This window comes from Strix uralensis, chromosome 4, assembly GCF_047716275.1.
Source record: "Strix uralensis isolate ZFMK-TIS-50842 chromosome 4, bStrUra1, whole genome shotgun sequence".
NCBI classification, from domain to species: Eukaryota; Metazoa; Chordata; class Aves; order Strigiformes; family Strigidae; genus Strix; species Strix uralensis.
In genome coordinates this window covers 115,487,973-115,514,902 of record NC_133975.1, presented here as the reverse complement: position 1 = coordinate 115,514,902, position 26,930 = coordinate 115,487,973, and the positions used below count along the sequence as shown (strand labels likewise).

Here is a 26,930-nt window from a genome sequence, read left to right as displayed (position 1 = left end):
CCGGACGCCATTGGCCGGTGCCGGCCTCCGCCCGCCTCGGCCCGCGGTCGCCTCGCTCGGCCCCGCACGGCGCTTGCCGCAATCACAGCGGCCGCGGCGGCGACACCTCCGCGGGCAGCGCGGTAAGGGCCGGCGGCCGTGGCCGGGCTGGGAGCGCCGCGGGACTGCGTTGTCCGGGGAGGGTTCTGTCACAGCTGGCTGGCGGCGGGGAGGAGGCAGGGGTACGCTTGAGGGAGGGGAGCCGTGGGGGGCTGCCGGCCCTCTCCGCTCCCTGGCGGCAGAGCTGCCCGGGGTAGGGGTGAGGGGCCCCGCCGGCTCCAGGGGAGCGGCCGAGGGGCGCCGGCTTCCCTCACTGGCTCTGAGCGCTGCCGAGCCCCCGCCGCTCGTCCCGGCGCCCCATCGTCCCCCGGCTGGCGGGAGCTGTTCGGGGCCCGGCCGTTAGTGAGCGCTGGGGCTGGCACGGGGCGACGGTCCGGTCGGTTTGCAGTGTCCCCCCCCGCGCCTGGGGCGCTGCGAGAGGGGCCGGTCTCCCCGCCGTCCGCCTGGGCGTTGTGGGCGTTGCTGCAGAGCGCCGAGCTGCATCGTCAGTGCTGCCCTTAATAAAAGGGGTTTGGGGACAACTGTCCCCCCGTCACGGGGCCGTTCTGGCTTGGGACTGTCTTTGAGCTCGCCCTTCTGGAAGGGCTTCACCGGGGAGGGGAGTCAAAGCTCGGGGGGGCATTGCTCAGGGCTGGCACAGGAGAGAGCAGGGAGATCCGGGGGGAGGCAGTAGCAGCAGCACAGATTTAGTCCCCGGTAATACATTTTTAACGGGGGAAAAGGATGGAATAAGAATATAGGCTTTCTGCAAAGATCTGATAGTACCCGAAGGGTATTGCACTGTGGCTGCTGTTCCTTATAACCGGTAGACAACCCTGCCATAACGTGAAGGTCTGCTTGGAGTTAGTAACACCACTAGTTCCTAATTAGGACGGGCCAACACTGTGTCGGGTGTCTATATTTGAGGGTTAAAACAAATTTTCCAGTGAAGATCTGAAACGCTAAGATAAACCACAGTAAAAGACATGAGGAGTGCAGGAATCTCAGACTTTCTGAGTAATCATTTCTCCAGAATTTCATTCTGTCCACACTCCAAATGCTTCCATCTTTGTTGAGCAGAAATGCTTACCCCTCGTCCGACTTACTCTTCTACCCTCAGCCCCCCACCGCCCCTGTCCTGAATCATGAAATGTACCAAGTTATTCTTGCAGAGTTGCTGTAGCTGTTTTTTCTACCATCAGAATGTGATTGCAGAGGCTTTTGTATATCTGTAGACAGATGTGAAAGTAAATAGCAGAAACAGCTTTACTGAATCCTTAAGATCTACCAAATTTGAATCTGGGCTTTTTGAAGTGTGTAGGGAAAAAAAAAAAAATGCCCCTAAACCAGGTGTATTAGATTGTCACCATCCTGGTGACATAAGGAGTGATTTTTATTTTTTCCTCTGGTAAACGGTGCCATCTCTTTACTGCTGAGAAAGACAAATCTGCAAAGAGTAGAATGAGCTTTATTTAAAATGACTTTTAAATACTTCTATTTAACGTTTTAAAATGTTTTAAACTATTCTGAGTTAACATAATTACAAATTCTTGTTTTTACAGTAAAAATGACATATCTTCAGTAGCTACACTGAACTATTTTACAAGTGCTAATCAAATCAAGTTGATTCATAAAATGATTACTAGTAGACTTTGTAAAGAATTGTTTTGCAACAGAGACCATAATCTCCTTCAAAATGTACCTTATCAGAGTTTATAGTGGTAAAGACTTTTTCATTCTACCATACAAATGCATAAAGAAAATCAGACTATTTCTGCAGGGGCTTAATCACAGGTGTAGGTGCTTCAGTTTGCATAGCAGTCGGCACATGTAGGCAGAACATTGCTGACAGAGAACTGCAGACATTAGTTTCCTATGAGGAGGGCTATCGTGAGTCACATATTTTGTGGAAATCAGCATCTAAATATTACAGTGATAGGCAGTATGCAAGCACTGTGTAGGAAAAGGAATTGTGACTTGATTCTGAAAACTAAAAAGCTGGTGGTCATAAGAAGAGCAGCTGAAAAGAGAAATTTCCAAGAAAAACTGGAATGATCAGCTGATTAGCTTAAGGCTGTTATTTTTCCCCAAGATTACTGTTAATTCACTTATTTTGCATGAAGGGAAAATGGATGTATGGTTTCTGTTTACATAGCGCTTAGAGGCTGTGCTTGAGGTTTTTGGAGTTTAAGCTACCAAAGTGTCAACATCACTCTAAACACTAGTGGAAAATACTTTGATCAACTCAAACTCCTTTCTTTAGGGTGGTATCCCATTGTTCTAAGATTTTTGATCTTAGTGGACTCTTTTCCCGAAGGAAAGTTGGGAACTTGAGGAACAGGCTGTTGACCAGAAGAACTGTTCTAGCAGCAGCTGGCCACTTCCAGATGCAGTCTTTCTTAAGCATTGCTCTCTTACCAATTCAGAGATGTGTGCTAGCCATGTAATGGGAAGTGGTCAAGGTATCTCTGTCAGGAAAAACAGGTTTTTAAGAGCTGAGTGAATTGTTCTGGCAAAAGCCACCCAGTTCTGGCCATGCTTCTTCCAGGGACTGTGCAGACTGCGCAGCAGCCTACCTGTGTGTGTACATGTTGTGGTTCTGCATGTGTAGATCTGATGCTGAACCCACTATGTCCATGAGATGTGCCTTTTTCCTGACATGGTCTCCAAAGCAAAGTTAATTAACTCTTCTACCAGAAAGACTAGGCAGAGCTGATCACATCTTCTCATATTTTTGGGGGTCAGCCAAAGCTCTAAGATTATCATGTAGTGAATTTTCAATTCTTCCATGTAGTCTCACTCTGCATGCATTTAGGATTGCATGTGACAAATCTTTGATTCCTTGCTTTCAGAAAAAAGCTTTTTGCGTACCTGTGGTAAGCTGGTCAGCTGAGCTGGTTTCTCTTCTGATGTGACCTGAAGACATAGACTGTGATGGGAACTTTCTCTTCTCAACTGTAGGTCAAGAACTTATTCATCACAGCCCAGAACACAGTCTTTTAAATTGCCTGCCTGAGCACTCAAAGGTTTTCTTTAAAACAAGCAGAAATATGGGGGTGGGGGAGTGGGTGAGGGTGTGGTGTGTTTTTTTCTTTTTATGTGAGGTTTTGGGGTTTGGTTTTTTTTGGTAGTTGGAAACAAGCAGTGAAAGACCTATTCCCACCACACGTGTTTAATGGTTAAACCTATTTTAAATGCTGCTTGGAGAACCTTGGGGAGCTGAGCATTTATTAATCATGGTTTATTAGTGCATTGTGGTATATCTAGGGTTTTTTTCCCCCCCTTTTTTTCTGGTGTTAATTTGATTTAATTATAGGAGAAGACAGATAAGTGGGATTATATGTCATTAATTAGTATAAAAGAGGAGGTTTTTTTCTATTCTAGATAAACTGTGACAAAACATATGTAGTTTTCTAATACAATCCAAATGTGTCTTGGTGTTTGTTTGGTGTTTTTTTTTTCCCCTGGGCATTCTGCATCATTCACAAGTTTGTCTCAGCAGAGGTGAGAAACATGAGGATCTGGGTATCTGCGTACCACATGGGAGACTATTGAATCCCTCATGGAGGGACTGCCTGAGGGGCTTGATAGCTTAAATCTTTGTTCCTGATCTGGCCCTGGGTTTTTCTGCTGTGAGCCTATTTGCAGGCAGAATGCAGGGCTGGTATCTGGTACACCTGCGTCCTGCACAGCATGGCCCTGTGCAGAGGTACTGGCTGGGGTCCCGAGAGCTATAGATCCTTGTTAGTGTAGTCTGGAGTGTGAACTTGTCAGGACAGTCCCATCAAACTGTTTCCAATTCAGGATTTAGCACTCCACAGCATATTTTTTCTGAAGCGACTTCAGCCTTCCTTGGTTGGTATATCAGTAACTGACAGCCAGTGGCAGTGACTCTTTCTGTGTGATGGATGCCTGTCTGCTAGGATCTGCCTTGAAATTAGCCATCATGTTATACGGCCCAGTGAACAGCTGGCAGCAACACAGCTTCTATTGATATGTTCTGGATTTGAATTAATGATATACATCTCTAAGAGCTAAGTGTCATCCAGCCTTTCAGCAATCATTTGAACTATTTACTTTCTCTTTGTATTTTTCATGTAAATATAAGTAATGTTTTTAGTCAGAGAAATGAAAAGTTATGCTTTAATGAACATGGAAAAAAGTTTCTTCTCATGAAACAGATACTCAGCCCTGAGGGATCTGTTGGCATGAAATTCATCTCCATATTCCAGTAAGTCAAACTCAGTTAAGAATTCTAACCAGATCGTCTAAAATATTTTCTTTTCTTGCCTAATATTTCAGGAGTTCCATATACCTGAAACTGAATATTGGGAATGAACAGGCTTGTTGGCCCATGACATATTGTGACACTTTACAAAAGTTTTAGATAACTTGGTCTGAATCTTAGATGTGCTGTAGGCAACAGAATAGGCAGGTTTTGTGGATGTTGTAAATACGGTATATCTTCAACGTAGTCATTAGTATGTTATTTGTCTTAATCATCTGAAGAACTAACAAGATAGACAAGGCAGAGTTGCCAGAGTCACGTGTCACTGCTGACAACGACAAGAATTTACAATTCCAGCTTCACATGAGGGATTATAACTGTCTGTCAAACTGCTGAAAAATTCTGCTTATTTTCTTAACTGCTGAAGTAGCTAATAATTCAACAGACCCTAAATTGTTAAATTATCATGTATTTTTCTCACTCTCAAATCTCATGCTTGCAGGCAGTGACAGGAGGGGTTTATTCCTGAAAGATAAGATTCCTAGATTCAAATGAGTTTTTGGAAGAAGAGGTGTCATAGCACTTAACATTTAGTTCTGTCTTTTTGGTTCTGTTCTGGAGTTTTTCTGTGTGGTAACAGCTCTTCCTGTAGGAGCTGATATACTAGCATGACTTCCTTTACCTTGTTCTAGCTCCATTAAAAAGAAAAAAAAAACCCCACGCTTCCATATATATATATAAAATATCTATTTTTCATACTACTGCCTGCAAGACTTAATCTTTGTGACCACTAGATCCAGTCTTGGAAAGACCCATACTACATGTTTCGTTATGAGTCCTCACTGTACACAGCTGCTTTGGAGGTGAGCTGACTACTTCTCTGTTTCAGCCTCATTTGAGTGGCTGAAGATGGATGGTTTTGACTGTGGGGAGCTGAGACTGACTTAGATACTGTTTAGTTATTTAGTTTAGTGGCAGCTTTGACATTGTGCCTTGTGACTGTGTCATATGGCTTGGGAATTTCAAGCTTTTATTCCAGAGAAAGCCATGCTAAAGTGGACTACTCCACCTATTACTACAATACCTCTTCCATACATAGCAGCAATGATCAACCTCCAGAATCAATTTTTTATAAGTAGACCAGTGTAAAATCCCATCTCTTGGAGCATGGGAAAATATGAATCTTTGTGCATGTGCCAAGACCATGCAATTCTCCAGGGGAGTTTGCTTTAGGAATTACGCATTGGATGCAACAGACCTGGGACTGTGACCAATATACATAACCTGCTTCTCCTTCTGCCCCCCTGGCTCCAAACCACCCAAAAAGCAAACCTTTGATTAGATATGGATGGATTGTTTGCTTTTAGAGCAAACACTTCATCAGACAATCAAGGTGCTCAGGAAGTTCACTAGTGGGGACACTACTTCTAGTGTGTACTTCAAGAAAGTAGAAAGAGCCATTTCTGCATGGGCTTAAACCTCCTCTCTGGCTCTGTTTTTCTGGCATCTACAGGCTCAGACCTGAGTCTTGTTGTGCATTTTGTGCAAACACTTAACCACTGTGCAAAAGAGATGAAAACGCTACTCTTTCATGTGGTACCAGTTCACATTTGCTCTCCACTAGCGTAACAGGTAGCACAAATAGCATGAGGCTCTCACAGTCTGCACTTCCCCCCAGCCCCAGCAGTTAGGGCTGTATCTTGTGCAGAACAGCAGCATGGCCTCTCTCCACCCTCTCTGGCTTTCCGGGCACAGAGAGCTTTTGTGACACTCTGACCTTCCAACTCCCAAGCAGTTCTCCATGTCTATGCATCCTTGTGCCCACAGCAGCTCAGTAATAATGGGCTAGATGCCAGTAAGTGGAAACCAGGGAAATAGGCAGAAGACCAAGAGAATAGTATTAATCTGAAAAAGTTTTATCTCTGAAATACTTGATAGTGAGGCTTGCTCTGTTTTTGAGGCTTATTCATTACCAGCTATTATAGAACAAAACAACCAGAGGGAGCTGAAAGGCTTGGTTGTCCTATACAGGATTGCTTTCAGTTAGATTTGAAAGCTGACAGAAAACTCTTGTAACTAATAGCAGCTTGGTGCTAAAGGGAGATATGACCAGAAATTGTGCTGTGGGTTGAATGGTCTGTAAAACACACACAATGCCTACAAGCAAGAAAAGCTTCTAGTTGTGATACTACTGATGATTGTTTTGCTTTTGCTTTATTTTTGACTGTCCTCTGATTTACTTCTCTCAAACTTCTTCATTAGGGATTTTCTTTCTCACATTTGTGGAGTAATTAAAGAAGAGAGATGATATTGGAAGCAGTTGTGCTGCTGGGCTGTGCTCTGGGCATCAGCACATTCCCCATGGAAGAACCTGAAGATGGAGGCAAGCACTGGGTGGTGCTTGTTGCAGGTTCAAATGGCTGGTACAACTATCGACACCAGGTAAGGACCACTGGTCCCATGTGCTGATGTTGGCCACACTCCAGAAAATGGCAGCTCTGGGACTTGTGGGGAGATGACAACTGCCTAGACTAGTTCAGCCCTTCTGTCATTTGGGGAAGTGCTTCTACTTCTAGACTTCCAGGAGTGTGTGAATTTTTTCAAAACAAAAGCAACAAGATTCAGTCAGAGCCTGACCTTAATTCTTGTTCTTGCCCCAAGAATTCCCCTCCGCTGCTCCTTTTACTATTTGAAATTTTTTTACTTACAACTTTGTCCAGTCATTCATCTTTTGAAAAGCTGTCATTAGCAGGAGGATCTGATCCAGCTTGCAGGTGAACAAATGATGTCTAGAATTAAATCTCATTTTGAGACATGTGTATGTTTCTTTCCATTTGTTTTCTTCTTTTCCTTATGTTATGAAAAAGCTCCCTCTCCCTTTCTTCTTTCCAGTTAAAAAAAATCTGTGAAGGCTGCAAATGCATAGTATGTTTTTGTGAGGTGGAGGACATGCAGAAGGGGGTCCTTTTTAACCTGAATCAGTTTGCTGACTGTGTTCGACAGGACAGTCTCAGAGCTGTGTTGGCAAAACAATGATATGGTGCACCGGGGTGCAGGGATCAGAGAATGGTAGAAAGAGGAGAAAAGGGAACAGGAACTCCTGAGTTTGACACTGCTGTCAAAGCCAGTGTGTTGTGGAATTGTGGTCTGAGTGTGAGTGTCAGGATGGACAGGATTACATCTAAGTGATTTAACTCTGATTAAGTTCAAGACTTGTAATCAGCTGTCAGGAGACTACAGCAGTTTTTCCCTTTGGGGAATTCTTGGGCGATCCCTTAAACACATTAATGGCTTGTAACTTTCAGCACAGTGATGAGCTTAAAACTGAATGAACCAGACTGACAACCTTGTTGCATCTGAAGAACCTGTTACTGACAAATCCTAGCTCCACACTTTGACAGGCTTCTTTCAGGGATTTTGGAGCTCCTTGCACTGTAGCTGTTGCCTGATACCATAGTGGGAATATTACAGTCTTAATAAAATATATTCGTATTTTAAATTAAATCTTAAAAAAGATACTTTTAAAGTTGGAATTGGAAAACAATTATAAAAATACTAGTGGCGCATTTGATCACTGCCTGCCCTGGGGTATCTAAATATAATTACTGAGTTGTAGTCTGGTTGTTGCTATTGCTATACAACCAGTCTCGCTGTCTCCCTCCCATTCTAGGAGGAGTTAATACAGCAACATTCATTCTTTAAATAAAACTACGTTTTTGAAGCTGTGGTTCATGAGAATTCCTTTTCTACAGTTGCCCAAGCACAGACTTTTTAACCTTTCTGTCAGTGAGCCTTCAATGACAAGTGTATGAAGAATGTAAAATGCACATTCAGATATTTGTGTCTAACAGTAAGTCTTTTAACATGCCAGTTTCACAGAAGCAAATCAACTTTTGAGTGCGGTTGTGCTTTGCAGACAGTTACTGAGTAAGTGCTTTTCAAGGTTAGAAAAACGAGAAAGACCTTCATTTTGAAGATAATGTCAACTAACAATGCAAAATATCTGCAACGTCAGATTGTTCTGAATTTCAATCCTAGAGAGTTCTGTATTTTAACCTTTCCTGCTTGCTTCAGGTACAGTATTAAAATTTGGAAAAAAAAGAAAATAAGGACACCACTAAAAGTCCTATGGAAGTTACAAAATCAGCATCATAAAGTAAGAGAGTCTGAGTGAAGGATCCTTCAGAATGCGACTGAGCTCCTACCTACCTGTCCTGGGCAAGATGCCATGCCTCTAACTTGTTACGAAAAGAATTAATTCCCCCAAGATGCAGCACATCAGCAGTCTGTGCTGTCTTGCCTAGTGGCCATTTGTGACCAACCTTAAGGGCCTGGCAGGAGTGAGCACCCATGGTGGGAGGGCACACTGTGAGACAGACCCAGCAGTTAGTCATGGAAGATCCACTCTGTGTGCCACAAAGTGTAATCCAAAGAAGGGTGCCTTGGGTATCAAAAAGTGAGGAAATTTTATTCGCAGCAAAACTGGCTGAACCATAGATTTTTAGGAGAGTTATACAGAGGAAGAAAGGTACTACAGAAATCTCAGATATATATACAGATATATATAAAATAGATTTTGCAAATATTATGCAGACTGATCACCATGTCTTTGTGCGTGCTAGTGCTCCCTACCTTCCAGCAGTGGAAGCAAAAGCTCTGTAAGTATTCAAATTACTAGCTTGAGTCACTTGCAGTGGAACTAGGAATAGGACTTGGACTTCCAGTTCTGTGCTTCATCCATCATGAAAGTCATTCCACAGTGAACACATGCAGAAACGCGTGCTATTTTTCAGTAGAATAATACCTGCACCATCAGAAGCAAAGCAGTCCTCCAGGATTGCAGATTTGTGTAATTCTTTGCTTTCCAAGGGAGAAACTGCAGAAGAAAATATGTTGTACTCGGAACTTCTCTGATTTAGCCTGTGCACATGTGAATTTGTAGATGTGAATGTTCCTGTAAGTAGTTCCTTGGTGGGACTGGTTTTTATCATTGGACTGGTTGCTCTTCACTACATGCAACTAAGCACTCATCACTACATGCAACTAAGCATTCACTGAGCACTTTGTAATTTGAGACCTCAGCAGACACATCTCTGGGTTTCAATTGCTCAGTTCAGCTGTTCGGGGTACAGTTAATACATGATGTTGCATGTTTGTATTACATTTATATTTTGTGAGCTCCAGTTGTTTGGCATGCTGTCTGCACCTAACACAGTCAAAACATACTCTCTTACTGTCACCAGGTAAGTACTGCAGAAAGTATGTGTTCATCTGACTAAACCACCATAAAAGGAGGAAAAGAAGATTATACCTTCAAAAATGTCTCAAATTTCATACCTGAAAAGTTGTAGGGGAAATTGTCCATCATTATATGCTGTGCAGACCCCATGAACAGTAGGTTTGTAAAAACTGTGCAGACCCTGGAAGCACTGAGTCAGCAACCTGTAACCTCAAGGAATCTGAAACTCATTCTAAGACTTGTAATTCAGCTGTCAGTGGTCAGGATCCACTATCAGTGTTGCAAACCTCAAGTGTAGACAAGATGAGGAAAAAACCCACCCTTTGCACTTATCTGCGAGTGAGATTCACACCTTGCAGGCACTTGTTTCCTCTGTGATGGCTGAGCTTGGACTGTGTCCTAATCAGAATGATCTAAACTTGTCTTACTCATTTGTCTCATCAAGTTCCTAAAATAAAATTTAAGTGTTTTGAGTAGGATACAGCCCAATATGCTGGGCTTACTGTCATTGCAAAGCTAGCTTGTGTACTGCATTGTGCTTGTGGCTTCTCGGTTCTTTGGTGTTTTCACCCATATCTTAGTGGTTTTTATTAGAGTTGCTTGGACTGTGGAGGGACTATCAGCTTGCTCCTTTCTGCTCCTCAGCAGTTATTCTGACTTCTCTGTGGCAGCTTTTTTGTTTCCAGACTCACCGCTATTTCCTAAATGCAACTAAGCACTCATAATATATACCAGAAAGAATATTCTCCCCGTTCTCTGGGAAAATTGCTCAGGTTTCTACTATGCAAAGAGCTAGATGATATATCTCTGGAAAGCTTAGTGACATATGTGACCAAATACAGCATTAAATGCTACTGGTATGTTTAGAGAGTGAGCCAACAAACTAGTTCTCCTTAAGAGAAATAGAATTTTGTATATACTTCTGCCTCTCCTGGGAGCTGATTGTACCAGCTAACTCAAACCTGAAGCTGGCTTCACAAACAGATCAGAAACAGAGACAGACCAATACTTTCTGGATACTCCAAAAGACATAGTCAGTGGAAAAGCCTGATGTGAAACACAGTCTTACTAAAGGTGGAGTACATACTCGAGGAGAAAAATAGCTGAAAAAGTCCTGCAAAATTAAAATGCTGAAAATAAAATTATTTGAATTTGCATACATGGGACCGTTTTCAGTTGTTTTTAGTCTTGTACTTACTGACCTTTATGGGCCAGGGACTGTATTTATTCCAGGTTTTGGACACTACCAACCAGAGCAGTATCTTATTTCAGGCCAGTCCTAAATTCACCAGTCTTGCAGGTAATGGACATTAAGGGTGCCTTGGCTACCTGGCTTTAATAAACACTTCCTTACTGTGCCACAGAATTGTAACAGAAGCTACAGGAAAACCTGTCCTAAGTTCTTAATACAGTTATAGTTTTTGGCTGATATTTCAGATGTATTAGAATTCATTCTTTTTTAGGCTGTGACGTTTCAGTGTACTTGTAACGGGAACAGTGCCGCTTTGCGGTGAAGCTGACAGTTCATTACACATGCTTTTTAGCCATGAAACTAGCAGTCATAAGACCAGAAGTAATCAATTTCACAGAAGTCCAAGCTTTTCCCTTTAGGAACTATTTATGCATGCATCATAAACCAACTTGATTTTTCCAAAAATTTGCACCACCCCACCCCCGTGTCCCCCCTAGCAGTCTACTTGAAAGCTGTGTCACACAAATGTGTCAACAGCTGTATGGCAGAGGAAAGTTGTAGCAACAGCTAGTTACAGGTTTAGACTAACCTGGGCATGAAAGGTCTGAACCATGCTATTAACAGTGTCCATTTTGGAGCTGGCATGTGAGGTCAGTTGTGCAGTAGCAGCTGTACAGCTACACTTCCTCCTTTTCTTCTGTGGAGGGCAGCTGCTACCCACCCCAAATCATGGCCACAAAAGTGTGATTTGCATTTAGTGGCAATTTATCCAGTCAATGTTCATTGCATTCATTTCACATACTAAGCCAACAAGAATAATACCAGCAAGAGATCTGGAACAATATTACCTGTCTCTTTTAGGGTGGTTTACAGGTACAGATATTCCAGAAATATTTCTGGAAGAAGCAAGGCTCAAGTAGCAGTATTTGAGAGGCAGTTGCACATCAACAGGAAATACTCTAGATTCACATACACCTCTCTACACTAGCAGCAGACTGTTTCTATTCTGGTTTTATAGAGATTTTTTTACGTGTACAGAGGGAACAGGAGGAGCATGTGAGCAACATCGGAGGTGGCTGGTCAGGTCAGCTAATTCTATACAGAAACCTGCAGCTGTTTACTCAGAACTGTCCCATCTTAGCCAAGGGAGTTATAGCAGTAAAACATGTTTTTGCTGCTCTAGTCTATGTTGATGATACCAGCAGGTACGGTTCCCTTAGCAAAAGCCTTAAAAGGCTGGGACAATCCCCAAACAGGCATAAGTTAAGGTTGCGGGGAATTGATGACACTGATCTGTTTCCCTCTACGCCTGGGAATTTAAATTTAACCCATTTAAACTTACTGCCAATGTCTGCTGTTTAGAACATAGTGAGCAAACGGTCAATGGATTGTAAGGATGGAGAAAGTAGACAAAAAAAGCTGATTATATGCATTTACTAAGCTTAACTAATTTGGTGTACTTTGCTATTAATTAAAAACAGCTCTGAAGTTCCTACTGGCCAGCCACATGTCTGTGGGAGCACAGACACTTGCTGATTGAGTATGTTGCTGTTATATCACTATAGTATGCCTAAGTATTTCCTTGTGTTGCCAACCTATAACTGTTTCTGCCAGCATAACAGAAGTGTATTATGTCTTGAGAATGAGAGGGAATCTATGATCGTCAGTGTAGAGAAGCCCTGAGTAGTGTTTTCTTCTGCTTGGGTTGCTTCTGAAAATCAAATACATATTTAGTCCAACCTGCATTCTTCTGTTTCATATTATATGTGATGCCTTTATAACTCCTTTTAACCTCTACCTTTTGACTTGTTGAGGCAGCAGGTGGTATAATGACATACAAGGAAATGGAGAACAATAAACAGTGGAGATTTTCTGGGAGAGGTGGAGAAGAACATAGGCTGACCTGCATAGTAGGAAATGGAACTGCTTTAGTAAGGACAATTTAACATTCAGGATTAGTCACGTGAAGAGATTTTGCTGTGGGAGAGTTCATTAGCATTGAATGTGCCTCACCCTTCCCAGAAACTTGCACAACTACCCTCTTTTCAGCTGCAGCTACACTTAGAAGACCAAGGATTATGAAGTGACAGGATTTTAGTGTCCTTTCAGTTAAACTAGTCCAAATCACTAATACTCCTAAGTCATCTGAATTTATGTAGGTGCACTTAAACCACTTCAGTTTGGTTTACAAACTAGAAAATTAGATCAGTTCAGCAGAAGTAAGCTTTAAAGCTTGCTTCTTGCCTGCATTTGGAGTGTGCATTTATTAGATGAGATTTCTTCCATTAAATCTGCACAGCTTTTTCTAGCATGTGGTAGGTTGTAGTTCTACAGTTTAGTTTAGAGATTGTTTTAGTTTTGGATTGAGATTTAAATTAGATTTAGATTAGATTTAGATTTTTAGAGATTGTTTTAGAGTTCTAGTTCAGTGATTGTTAATATCACATTAGGTCATTCACAGGCTGCAAGTCTAAAAGAATAGAATTATTTGGGCTGAGATTACTAAGAATTTGGCATTCCAGTAGAGGTTTACATTTACTGTAATATCACTTTGATGAGTATTGTTATTTCTGCATCACGGGAAGATGGTTCTGTAAAGAAAACCTGCTTATTCATATCCTGTACAAGTCAGGAAAAGAGCCTGAATAGAAATTCTGCAGTTCTGTTTTCCACTGAAATATGTTTTCTTGCCCTGAAGTTGCTTCAGGGTTACTCTACAAGAAATACATAATTAAAAAGGAAATTTTCCTTAACCAAAATTCTCACCCAGTAAAACAAAATTTAATAAAATCATTGCAGAGATGAGATTGGTAAACCATACTTGCTTAAGCCAAGGACAGTCTTCGATGCTTAGTCATGCAGGCTTGGTGCAGAACTAATTGAAATTGGTGGAAATCCAACTCTTCTCTTCTGCTGCTTGACACACTTTGGATTGGTCTGTCAGTGCACAAGGTTTTCATTTAGATTTGCTTATAAAATGCAGAACATTGCTGTGAACCTTTTGTTAAATTTTGTTATCTGTACCAAGTCTGAAGTAACGTCTGTTTTTTGTTTAAATAAGAAATCAAAATAGGTAAATGAGAGATTTTAATCATAGTTTTTAGTATTAATGCAACTACTCCTAGTTAAAGACACAGAGTTTTGATTTAACCTTTGCATTTCAGTCCTCTAGCAACCCTCAATCTCTTATATTTGAATGCAGTTTCTTTTGGACAATAGCCTGCTCTTAGGCCTGCAAAGCTATTTTTGTTCTGGTGTCAAAGGTAACATCTCTGTTAAAGCTAGTAATGAAGATCTGCTTAATTTCAGGCAGACGTGTGCCATGCGTACCAGATTGTACACCGAAATGGAATTCCAGATGAACAGATCATTGTCATGATGTATGATGACATTGCTGATAATGATGAGTAAGTGATGAATGTGCCTAGTCACAAACTATATGGTTACTACAAACAGGCCATAGTCACCAATGAGTTCTGAGTTTGTAGTAGTTTTGTAAGAAAAGCCTTTAAAACCACCTGTGATATGCATAAGAGACGTTTTATCTATTAGCACAGTAATTCTCCTTTGAAATGTGCTCATGAGCTTTCTAAGTCTTACTTCGCAACTCAGCATCAGTTGTGGCACTGAGGACTGCAGAGCTTCATTGTTATGAGAGTAAGTGATCTTAACTCCCAGGTGTAACAATTTACAACAAAGAAATAGCTTGAAAACACAAACATAGGGAAGCTCTGTGTATTACTTGCAGGGCTTTTTTGAAAGGACATTATCAGATTAATTCCCAGAATGTACATTCAACAAAGTGTACATGTCCCATTCTTGGTGACTGTCTAGAGCGTATCATTGCTTTCTATATGAAACAGTTCAGTTATACAGCCTCTAATTCTGAGTCAACTTCAGCAGAAGTCAGCAGACTTCACATGCACAGCAGCACTGGGAGCAAAGAGTAAAGGGAACTAAAGGCAAGACTGAAAGTAGAGAAATGATAGTATAAGAGACCACCCACCTGCATCTTCAGGTTAATCAACATGATCTGAAACAGGATACTTGGAGGTACTCTGAGGGTAAGGACACTTGAGGCAAGCATATGTAACTGGCTGAAGTGAAAAGGCCTTTATATTCTGAGATCACTTAATGACACATGGTGCAAGTACCCATACTCTCTCTCAGGCAAGCTGGCCAGCCAGGACAGTTATTCTGTGGTCGTTGTATGGCACATGGCTAATTATTCATATTTATGTTCTGTTTAACTTTCAGAAATCCGACAAAAGGCATTGTCATCAATAGACCTAATGGCACAGATGTGTATGCTGGGGTGCCCAAGGACTATACAAAGGAGGTAGGAATGAAACACCATTTCCCAGGAAAGGTTCAGCATTAGCCAATGTTCTGAATAAATCCTTTCAGCCTACACTGACAGGAGTAGCTTACGCTCCAAAATGCACATAGTATAAAGCCTCCAGCTTATTCACCTGCGTGGTTTGGGGTGAAGTTTGGTGTTCATAAGATGAATATAAACAATAGATGCTTTGAAGTGAAGCAGTGGTCATAAAAGTAAATCTTTATACTGTTCCTGTGCTGGCACATGAAATAAAAGGAGGCACATGAAATAAAAGGAGGAAAAGTCTTGCATTCCTAAATGTTGTAACTCAGTTTGAAGAACAGCTGTGTAAGACATTGTTTTATTAAATCAGAACAGTAATCCTGTCACTTGTGATTTCGTGATTCAGTATCCAAGTGACTCATCAGTGGCTAATACATTATATAATGATGGATTGAAAAGGATGGCCAGCTGAACTTGCCATCCATGCATGGATTCTGACTTTCAGAAGCCATCTTTCTAAATGAAGATTTTGTTGTTGTTTTTGTGATCAGATTTAACTTTAATCCTCTTAACTCCTTAGGATGTTACTCCAAAGAATTTTCTTGCTGTTCTCAGAGGAGATGTGGAAGCAATGAAGGGGGTGGGATCAGGAAAAGTCTTGAAAAGGTAAGAGAAGTTTAATTTAGAAAATAATTCCCTATGTAGTTGTGCATTAGCACTGATTTCAACAGAAGAAAAGGGTAAATTAGAGGAACTTGAGAATCCTGCAAGACTATTGATGACAATTCCAGATCATTCACATTAGAAATACAATGGTTCTGGTTTCTTAAACTATCCAGCACCAAGAAGGAAGTGCTGATATTTGGCTGGTATGGAGTCCAGAATAGATTAAGGTATAAAAACTCTAGAGGATACGTCATCAAAGTATTTGTTATTTAGACTATTGTCTTTTGCAAGAGTGGCTATTCAAAGAGAATTTTATTAAGGTTTGGAGACCTCTAGAAGGGGTTTGCTAAGGCTTGCCTTAATCTACATGAACAGTCGTATCAGTCACCTGAAGTGGTGAGACGTAGCAGTCAGTGGCAGAGGGACAGAGCTTAAACAGTTTGTCAGCTGAAAGAATTGCAGGTCTAATCCCAGCCTTGGTCTTTGGGGCAGATTTAAGGTTATTGAAGCCTTGAATGTAATGAAATGGAATTATGGTTTATATTTAATGCAAAAAAATCTTTGTGATTGAAAAAGTAGTATAAGCAATTAATCTTGTAATTTATGTATTATGGTTAAGGTATTTGTAAACTAAGTTACACAAATGATTGCAATTTTGACAATATTCTAATATATGAACAATAATAAATTGTAGACTGGATAAGTAGAATGTAAGATCTATAATTAATGGGTGTAGTTTGTAGAGGCTTATGTAATTTAGATGATTCAAGAATAAAAGCAATGTATTTGATGGCCTAATTAGAAGACTTCTTGGAAGGATACCTGGTGTCAGTTATTCATCTTGCTTCTACAGAGTTTGAGATATGAAAGTATGATGCCTGTTTACTAAGGTGTGTTATATTTCTGACTCAGTACTGCTGGTAAAGAGTTATATCATGTTATATTTTTCTATGTACAGTATCTCTTGTAAAACCTGTAAGAATTTAAATTTGACCATTTGGAAGGACTAACCTAGTTAAAGTGTGTAAGTGCCTATCTTCATTTGACAGTTTAATTTTAGAGGCAAAACAATGAAACAGAACAGAAGAGTTCTGCCCTGGCATTGGGGAGAATAAAAAAGAGAAGGAGCAGGACAGTAGTTGAATAAGCTATTGCTCCCAGTTGTTTAAACTTCATCCTTAAAAGCTGAGATAGAAAATTATGTATGCAAGGCAAATATCATTATAGGCAAAAAGATAATGAATTGCTGCTCATTTACTAGGTTGCTCTCTTCTAGTAGCTGGAATGAGTCAATATGTGACTATAAAGCATTTTTCATTGAGGAAAAAGTACTTAAGAACACACCTCACCTGTAAAAGCTTGATGTTACAAGTCAAATAAGGGAGTGTATATGCAGAGGGCCAAAGACTCTGAGCTATTCAGGAAGAGAACTTGAACCCATTTATAAAAGTCCTAGTTATTTACATTTCACATTGGCCAAATTTTTTGCACAGAGGGTCAAGAGTGGGAACCAGAAAAATAAGTGAGGCCTTCTTTGTTAGGCAATGTGTGATTTTCCCAGTGGTCTGACTTCTGCTATTGGGTGGGACAAGAACTCAATTGTCCTCTGCCCAGAAGGCTTCGAGATTGTCTTCCAGGTTCTTTCCTAATCAGCAGATTATTGGCCAGGCAGCGGGCTGGACAGTGTCCCCTTGAGCTGCTGTAGTTGTACCTCTTTGCAGTCAGGAAAGAGCAAAAGCAAATATGGATTCCTGGACCACTGATACAGAGGAAAAGAGGAGGGCTTGGGGACTCCTTCCAATTTGTTTGCATATTTTATATTTAATTGTCCCTGAATACAGTTTAAAAGCAAAATCCCTTTGCAGATCTGGGTATCAGGGCAAGACCTTAATATCGCCCAAGCATGATCTGTTTGCTTTAGAGTGCAATAAAAATCTACGGCAAACAGTGTACTACACAGATGTTAAGGAATCAAAGTCCGTGAGCCTGCAGTGCTTGGCTGACTGCAGAGCCTCTTAGTGCAAGTGCCAGTCTAGCCTAACGGGGGAGTTTGCATGCACCTCAGTTCTTCATGGAGATGTAGGCTGACACTGATCTGGCTAAGGGTGGCCATACAGATCACAACACGGTAGTACATAAACATACCTAAGGATCTTAAGAAAGAAGTTTTTATGATTTATCCCTGGGTTATTGGTGCCTTGGTATAACTTAGCTATAAAAGCATTCCTTTTTACCAGACTGCTACAGATGCCCACAGTATAACAGATTCTTCAGATATGCATTAAAAAACAACTGTGCTCCCACTATACTCGACATACCAGCCGCTGCCTCACCAGCAATCAGTTCAGTTTGAAACATGAAGTGTAATTGCCATATTCCCCATGCTTGAGGGACTAGCCTATATCCGTGTTTTCATTCCTTTTGCAGATACTCATCTGCTCTCATAAGCACCCAAAGTAGCATACTTTGGGAGGAAAAAAATATTAGCAAGAGGAGGAGGTGCTTCAGCTGTACTATTTGCAAATACTGACATATCTTGGCATTGAGAAGCAGATGATTGTTGTTGTAATGAAGATTAGGTTGGAGTGGTTAGAAAGAATTTGTTTGCAATTTTTTCGTTACAGTGGTCCCAAGGATCATGTGTTTGTTTATTTCACTGACCACGGAGCTCCAGGACTTCTGGCTTTTCCTGATGACGATGTAAGCATTTTGGGGGATTACTTTGTCACAAAAACCATCCTTTTAGTGACACACTAAAATAATAAGTAATAAATGTAAAACACAGAAATATTTAATGCATTTCCATACTGAGGGGGAGGCAGAAAAACAGCAATATTCTCCTCATCATAGCAGTTTGGATTTTTTCCAATTTGAATCTGAAGCATTCAGCTGAAATTAAGTTATGTCTTTTAATATTTCATTGGACCGTGATGGTCCAAGCAGACTGTTTCACACAGGTATGACTCGGGTTTCTGGTGCACTATACATATGATCTGGGACCATTACTCTTTTTTTTCTGGAGTGGTAAATACTAAAATGTTGTATTTCAGAAGGACAAAGCACTGTATGTATTTAATGGGAAACAGTATACATATTCACAGCAGTTAGTATTTATTCCTGTTAAGTGAATTGTGTGTCTATTGAACATAAGTGGTTTTAATACAAGCCTTCTTATTTTACAGCTTCATGTGAGGGACTTGAATAAGACTATTTCGTACATGTATCGTCACAAAAAATACCAGAAGGTAAACAAGCATATCAGAAGTTGTGAGATTAAAAGAGCAACTGGCATGGAAGAGAGACATTTGTCTTCATTTTGAGAGTTGTTTCAAGCAGGAGGAAGCTGTTGCCATGCAAAGATATTTGGATTAGGATTTTGCACTTAAAAGGATTGATCCTCTTGAAATTTTTGCTTTCTATTTTTAGTTTACTATATATTTGCAGTCAGTGTTGAGATGTAGATAACTGCCTTCTGATAACAATATATATGCTGACCAACGTAACTACTGCACCCTCATAATATGTACCTGACTCTTTCTTCCTGTGCTTTGTTCACTTCAGAGTGCACTGTTACTGCAGGGAGTTTGTATATACCTCATGTTTTTCTTACAGTTACTAATACAGTTTAAGAGATTGTACCTCTTGTCAGAAAATTCTGTGCATTTAGTTCACCACATGTAGTTTTAAGTAGAAAATTTAATATTTAGAACATTCTAGTAGCTTGTCTTTTTAAAGCAACTTTCTGTGGTAATGTCTACTATGGCTGGCTGTATGTAGGAACGCAGAAATGGCCATTGGTTCCAGAAATACATTCAGTGGTGGTACAGTGCTGAGCCTAAAGAGTGACTGTATATTTGATTTGTGCTTGTACATTAGTCAGTAGATCCCTGTGGATTCTATAGAGATTAACAGCATCTTTTCATTGTGATTGTTTCTGCTTTCCACATAGCTTAGTTCCCAAAAATGAAAAATTGATCTACGTGCTTTTGCATTTTATTTTGTAGCATTATGGCTAGCTTTTGTTTCAGGGATAGCAGTACAGGCCAGCTAGTTACAGCTGAAAAGCACTGAAGAACTTTTTTCCATTTCTTCATGAAATTTCTTAAGCGGTCTGGTTTATTTTCTAGATGGTGTTTTACATTGAAGCATGCGAGTCTGGATCTATGATGAATCATTTGGCTGATAATATCAATGGTGAGCAATCAGTTAACTTACTGAACTTAAATGTCACAACTTGCCATAGACCTAAACAGATACCGTGTCAGGGATAGGTTCAAAGCACCTTTATGTAGAGTTTTAGCAGAGGAGCACAAGAATTAAAGAAAGTAATATTTTCCATTTATGGGAAGTTCTTTTAAAGAATGAAGTCTTAGAAAGAGTAGCAGGGCTTTCAGTTTCTTGCAAATGAGAAGTTAAAAAAGTATTTATTTTCAGGAACAATGTGGTTGCCCTTAACTGTTAGCAGTTAAGTTATACTGACATTTCTCAGCCTCAGCACTGCTAACAGCTGTTCCTGCTACCAGTTTCATTGAGTAGCAAAGGCACTTGAGACACCATTGCCAGGCAATTTTGCTACACTCATTTGCACAATAACCCATGAAGTGGAACTCAGATTTTTCAGGGTTTCTAAGCTCTCTGCCGCAGAGCTGGGAGCTCAGCCTTGATTAGGATGAGGAACCACAATCTTTTCAAACTTCTGTTCCATGGCAGGGAGACTGAGTGCTCTGACTTTCTTGTAGTTCTGAAGCTGTGATTCCAGGGAAGAGCAACCACCTGCCTATCCATGGCTTCCTGGGTCTTTGGCCCTGGAGTACGCTGCCTGGCACCCACCTAGACTTCTTACAGCCCTGTCAAGGATTTACAGAAAGTTCACACAGAATGTTCATATTGACAGTTGTTCAAAATAAATGTGCAGTGAATCAGCATTTTCAAAGTTTGTTCTATTAGAACTTTCCAGTCTGAGAACTCTGCCACGGACTTACAAAAGTGGAAAATTGACAATTTATGTATTACACTATGAAACTGTCTTTAGCATCTTCAGTGGTGAACTACAAAGCTTAACTGGTTACTTAGTAAGTATTTTAAAGGATGGTAAGAGCAGTCCTTTACTACAAAGAGAAGATTTAAGACTTTTTTTGGCTTTTGAGCCTCAGGTACATTCTGAGTAGAAACAACACTATAGCTATATAAAAGCATAACTAACCGTTTTTCATTTTGAAACTTGGACTTTCCTTCAGTTACACAAGTATGCTCTGAGTTGACTGTGGCAAAAAGCCAAAATAACTTTTGCCTTAATACCTTTAAAGAGGTTTACAGTATTTCTGTTGTGTTAGAGATGGCTTACTGGGAACACTGTGCTTGGGGCAGATGTTGTAGAGGTTTGTTTTGCTTTTCTCTTAGTGTAGAGTGTTATCCAAGAAAGGATATTACTTAAAGGTGGCATTTTCTGGAAGAAAAGATGATTTAGAAGATTTACTCCAAAGTTTTGGAAAAAGTCCTCATTACTGTAATAAAGAAAATGAATCTATAGGTAGTTCTCAGGGCACTGTATTCTTCTCAGGTAGTTCTTTGAATAGTAGATTTTTCGCTCAGAAGCACATATTCTTCCTTAAACACCCCAGACCACACATTTGACAGCAAGGAAGGAGCTCTTATAACAGCACTGAGGCTGACTGAACAGAATGATTAACAGGCTTCTTTCCTTCCTGCTATTTAGAAGTAAATGATTGAAAACCAGAATATTTAGACAAATATATCACATGCAGTTAAGTACTAAATCATGCAGGGGGTTAAAAAAGAAAAAAAATACTTCCTATTTGTCTTACAGTTTATGCAACAACAGCTGCCAATCCCAGAGAGTCATCTTATGCATGTTACTATGATGATGAAAGGCAGACTTATCTTGGGGACTGGTACAGTGTGAATTGGATGGAAGATTCAGATATAGTAAGTTACTTAGATGAGGTTTCTGCATTTCCACGCATGAAAAATCACTAGGCTTTTTAAAAATAGCTCCTTTACAGGATTTCTGAAAATATTTATTTTTATGTGAGCCTGAAATCAACAAATTGAGTTGGTAAAAGTATTTATCTACCACTCAGAACCATATATAATCTTTATTTGTTTGGGCCACTAAATTTATTTCCAAAACCAACCTTCATAAATGTTCTCTTTTGTTATTTATAAGATTAGAAACTGTCTAACTTCTTGTTTAAAATTCACATAATCTTGATTTGCTAATCTGAGGCCACATCTCCAAATTTGTGAAACAAATTGGGCAGTTTGGTAAATTGTACCTCTGCTTCAGGGATCCTTAAATACTGTACTGTGACTAACACATTTGTTAGCATAATGGAAATCAATATTAACGAAACAAATCTGGGATTTATATACTGGCCCACTCCCTTCTTGCCCATTTGCTGGGAGATTAGAAGATCATTAAAAGCAACTTGAGAATATGCTGTCAAATCTTTTCAGTTTTTAATTTTATGTCTTTCAAAGGTTGTATAGCGCTTGCCCTATACTTCCTTCTACATACTGGCAACTAAGACCCTTTCCAGGTTTTCTTGCATTTTTAGAATGCTGAATTTAAGTATCTGTGACCACATGGAAGTTTCTTCATGCAGGAGGATCTAAGAAAAGAAACACTCCACAAGCAGTTTCAGCTGGTGAAGAAACGCACCAACACCAGCCATGTGATGCAGTATGGAAACAGAGTATGTATTTGAGTGGGCTTCCTGGTCAGATATATCTTAAAACCTTTTGTGCCCTATACTTTCATCTCTTAAAAAAATTTTTAAAAAAATCACTATAAACTGGCAGGTTGATTTAGAAAATGAAACTTCATCACAGAAGACCACTTAGCTTTTAAGAGACAATGGTCCGGATGCTAAAGGAAATACAGCCTTGTATTATGCTTTAATCTGAGGAGTCAGGGTACAAGTTGTCCTCCAAGGTCTGCCATTGGTTTAACACTTCAACCAAGTATAAGAAGGGTATTTACCACTTCTGGGCATATTATGAATATTAATGGCATGTTAATAAGTACATTGATCCCTTGAATGGAAAGAGCTAAGAGGTGATGTATCGTTTATAATAGTCTCATTATTCAACAGATTAAATATTTGTTAAGAAAAGAAGTCACGTTATTTAACCTGACAGTCTTTTTCCCTACAGTGAGTTTTGGAAATAAAAGTTCCCTGATTTTTGGCAGCCTTCACCTTGTGTAAAAAAACCCAGCGTACGCGTGCACACACACAACCCTGTGATCTCCTTTATTTTCTCCAATGAAGCAAGTTTAGAGAGTTAGGTTTGCATGGCAAAGCAAAGACAGTTTTAATTTGTTTACTTTCTAACCTTCAGAGTATCTCCTCCATGAAAGTGATGCAGTTTCAGGGCATGGGGAAGAAAGCTATACCCATTTCTCTGCCACCTGTAGAACACTATGACCTGACACCTAGTCCTGATGTGCCTTTTGCAATCATGAAACGAAAGCTGATGGCTGCCAATGACGTTTATGAGGCTAAGAATATTGCTGCAGAGATGAAAACACACCTGGAGGTAAGCAAAGAAAAAAATTGAACTACAGATCAGGTCAGATTTGTTTCCATCATAAGCAACAGCAGATGTAACACCCCTGAAGCCAATGGGATCGCATCCAGTTTTTGCAAATTGGAACAAAATTACTCTTCGGACTGATAACCTCTAGCTGATGGTTTACTCCAGAATTTAGGGATCTGTTCCACAAGGCATGTTCAGTAGTGATTATCTAGGCAAATGTAAGCAAATGCAAAAGTCAGTCTCACAGCTTTTATTGTCAGGAAATTCCTCATCTGCATCTATAGGGATTCTGGTTGGGAGGAGTTACTCTTTGGTATCAGAGAAACTCTTGTCTCAGTAGAACTGAAGTCTCCCAAATCAAATAGCTCCTGCAGAATGGTGGTCAGTATTGGTGGTGTTGGTGTTTTCTTTCTTCAGGCAGAACACTAGAAGGACAGTGAGTGATTTTGGGTGCCAGGAGTCTCACTTTGACTCCCTAGTTTTCACTTGTGCGTTAAAGAGACAGGTCCAAAAGGCTGCTAAAAAGAAATAGCAAAAATGGGTTCCTTAAAGAGCCCAAAATTGAGGGAAATTTTAAGAAAGAGAAATTTCATTCAAAGTCTTCAAATTAGGTTTAGAAGAAGCGTGTTTTAAGTTCTTGTTGTTTTATGTGCAGGTGAAAGAATTTATCCAAGAATCCATGCGAAAGATAATCACCTTGGTAACAGGATCAAAAGAACAGACCAACCAAATTCTGTCAGACAGACTGACCATCAGCAATTATGACTGCTACCAGTCAGCGGTGAACCACTTCAAAGCTCATTGCTTCAACTGGCACTTGCCCTTGGTAAGTCAAGCATTAGCTATAACCTGATAAACGTACCAGTAAAACAAGCACAGTAGTCATAAACACACCTTCAAAATCAGCTTTTATTAAAAAGCTAGCTTGGGGGCAATCGTACAGCTTAGTTTTGGAGAAAGGTTAAGTAATGTTTTTGAAAGCAGGAAACCACTTCCACTACACCTGTAGATAAGCAGGAAGATTACTAAAAATACTCCTAGTAAAAGCAAAACCAAAAATAATCCTTAATTTTTGTTAGTTAGTGCTGTCCCTTCATCAACTCCTCCCCAGAAATCCCTATATTAAATAAGTCGTGTTGTAGTTCTGCTTGAAGCACCTCTACTGGCAAAACAGAAATACAAGCACCACCACTGTGAATTCATAATCCTGGTACATTCAGATTTCTGTATTATGACTGTGTGTTGCATAGTTCGTTGCAGCAGCCTAGCTGCTACTTCCATGGTCTTGTTGAATTCCTGAGAGCCACTTTTTAGTTTAAGGGTTTTATTACTGTCTACTCTTCATGAGATCCCAGTTGAGGGCCAAATCCTGTTGTGCTAAGCACTGTTTAGACAAGACTAAGAGAGGTCAGTTCCTAGACCAGAAAACCCAGTCCTGATGTCAGGCAAGATAACCTAAGCAGGCAGTGGTGTGTGGTACGATGAGTCAACAGCAAATTAATTGATTTTAGCAGAAAGCAATGGGATTACTTTATAGTTAGTCAAGATTTAAGTACTGTATACAGATCAAAAGCAGATGCACTCCTTCAGCTGGAGCTTCTAATCAATCAGACTATTAGGAGGCCACATTGCTCTGCTACGTGGTTTTTTGGTTTTGTGGGTTTTTTGAATGAAATTAGTTTGATGGGTGAGCCTTGCCTAAGGGGCCAATGTGCAGCAACAGCTGAATTTACCTAATGAAGTTCAAAGAGCAAAGTGCGCAGAAGGATCCCTTTAGCTTAGTACTAGATCGTCAAGACCATCAATTAGAAACCTTGAATATTAATAGCATGTCTACATTACTTCCACAATTTAGTTTGGATAAGCAATACCTGTTCTTCATCACTGCAGTTATTAACAGTGTTTGTTTATTTCAGTATGAGTATGCACTGAGACAGCTATATGCCTTGGTCAACGTTTGTGAAGGAGGATACCCCATTGACAGGTAATGAGGTTCCCAGATACACTGTGTAGTATGATCTGGGGCTAAAAAAGCAGAAGTTAATAGGCAGATGAAGCTGTATGCTAAAAACTTCTTCTAACTTGTTCTGCTCTGTTGACCATTTTGTCAGTAAAGTTCTTGCTCTAAAGTTATGAATGCATATTTTGGAAAACATATAATTATTAGTCCCCTCCCACTCATAATGATCCATTTCCCCAGTAACCCTTTAATTTCCTTGTTGAAGACCCTCAGGGGAAATTATAGCCAGTCAGAGGATCCCACTGTGCCACATAACATAAAATAGCATGACTGGTGCACAAGTGTTGCCCTGTAACTCCTGTATGATCTTACACTGAAACAAGGTTGGGAACTGCTGTATTTTCTCTGCTGCCTCCTCAGCTGCTGGCTCAGAACACCACAGCACTGCTGGGTTCTGGTAAGGAAAGGGAATATGGTGCTAAGGCCCTCATCTGTGAGCATGTGGTAGGAAATAATGGTCCAGGCTGACCCTTTTGGTGGTGTGGTAGGAGCAAGGGAAGCATGGTGTTGAAATTCTGTCTTAAGAGTTTGTGGTAGAGGGTGGGATCCTAGCTTGTGAGTCATGCTCACAAGAAAAAGAGAGAGAGGAAAGCAGAGGGGTAAGGAATGGGAGCGTGGACTGGTAGTTTAGGCAGTGTGCACATGCAACCCAGAAGCTGAAGAACCGCTGCCCCCATTCCTGGTGCCATCTTGCGGCAGTCAGGTTGGGAAATAGATTGAGAGCAGAGCTCCTGAAAAGTTTCTCATCGTTATTGTTCTCTGTTGCAGAATATGCCTGGCCATGGATCAAGTGTGCCTTGGGTATTGATGGAAACAACAGTCCCTAATATGACCCTTACTACAAGTGATAACTTTTCATAACTGTAATAATCCAGATGTTACATGCATGCAACATGAAGAGTCAACCACTGTACTGGAACTGTGCTGGGAGCTGAGGCACCTGACTGTGAGCAATGCAGCACTTGCCAGTGCTCTCCCCTGCACCCCCACCTGCTGACAGCCTGCTGGCTTGACAGAAGCATTTTGACAGACCACCTGGAGCTTTCAAGATGGATGATTTATTTCAAATCTCAATGCTCTTAAGAATCTCTGGATGAACACTACAAACTACTTATGAGTGATTGCTAAATCTGTGTGAAATTTAAGCATTGAGTCATTAATTCTGGAAAATGTTTTTATACTATTGCTAACTTTGAGCTTTTTAAAAGAGTTAATGAATGCCATTACAGTGACTAATTTGCAGATTGGTTAAAGAGTGAAGAAACCAAAGCTTGTTCTTTAAGTTTTAACTCCTTAACAGCTTCAAGAAATTAGTTGTATTCAAGAACTATTGGATGTGAACAGCACAGTTAAACTGTGAACAGTAAAAGGCTTTGTGGGTAGAAAGCACTGTTTCCCAAAGAAAAACACAAATATTTAATGCTGTAAATTTAGCACCAGTATGCTATAATTAAATGTATGTACACACAAACCTGTGGGAAGTCACAGAGTACAGGAATTGCCTGTGAATAAAAATAAAGTTGACTGTTTCATCAACCTACAGGGCAATACAGTGTTAGACATCTTGTGTCTTGAAAATTAGTGAGAGCTAATTAATTTTATGATATTGCATTGGAAGGTTAT

General features: G+C 40.3%; 1 protein-coding gene across 2 annotated transcripts; it reads left to right on the top strand.

Annotated features, from left to right (window-relative positions):
• LGMN (legumain) lies at nt 1-26,847 on the top strand. Of its 2 annotated transcripts, XM_074868640.1 has the most exons (15): nt 44-122; nt 2,931-3,035; nt 6,569-6,748; nt 14,047-14,144; nt 14,995-15,076; nt 15,642-15,727; nt 18,352-18,427; nt 18,910-18,972; nt 19,855-19,921; nt 21,555-21,673; nt 22,354-22,443; nt 23,090-23,287; nt 23,943-24,113; nt 25,204-25,271; nt 26,076-26,847. In XM_074868640.1, the coding sequence occupies exons 3-15, from the start codon at nt 6,611-6,613 to the stop codon at nt 26,113-26,115; spliced, it is 1,296 nt and encodes a 431-aa protein (XP_074724741.1). In that variant the 5' UTR covers nt 44-122; nt 2,931-3,035; nt 6,569-6,610; the 3' UTR covers nt 26,116-26,847. The 2 variants fall into 2 exon arrangements, with proteins under 2 accessions (XP_074724740.1, XP_074724741.1); XM_074868639.1 differs by lacking the exon at nt 2,931-3,035 and having other exon boundaries at nt 1-122.
• The last annotated feature ends 83 nt before the right edge of the window (nt 26,848-26,930 follow it).

Coding starts and splice junctions, on each gene's coding strand:
- LGMN (XM_074868639.1), top strand. CDS start 6,611: ATGATATTGGAAGCAGTTGTGCTGCTGGGCTGTGCTCTGGGCATCAGC. Junction 15,077..15,641: donor CCAAGGACTATACAAAGGAG/GTAGGAATGAAA, acceptor TTAACTCCTTAG/GATGTTACTCCAAAGAATTT. Junction 22,444..23,089: donor TGATGCAGTATGGAAACAGA/GTATGTATTTGA, acceptor TCTAACCTTCAG/AGTATCTCCTCCATGAAAGT.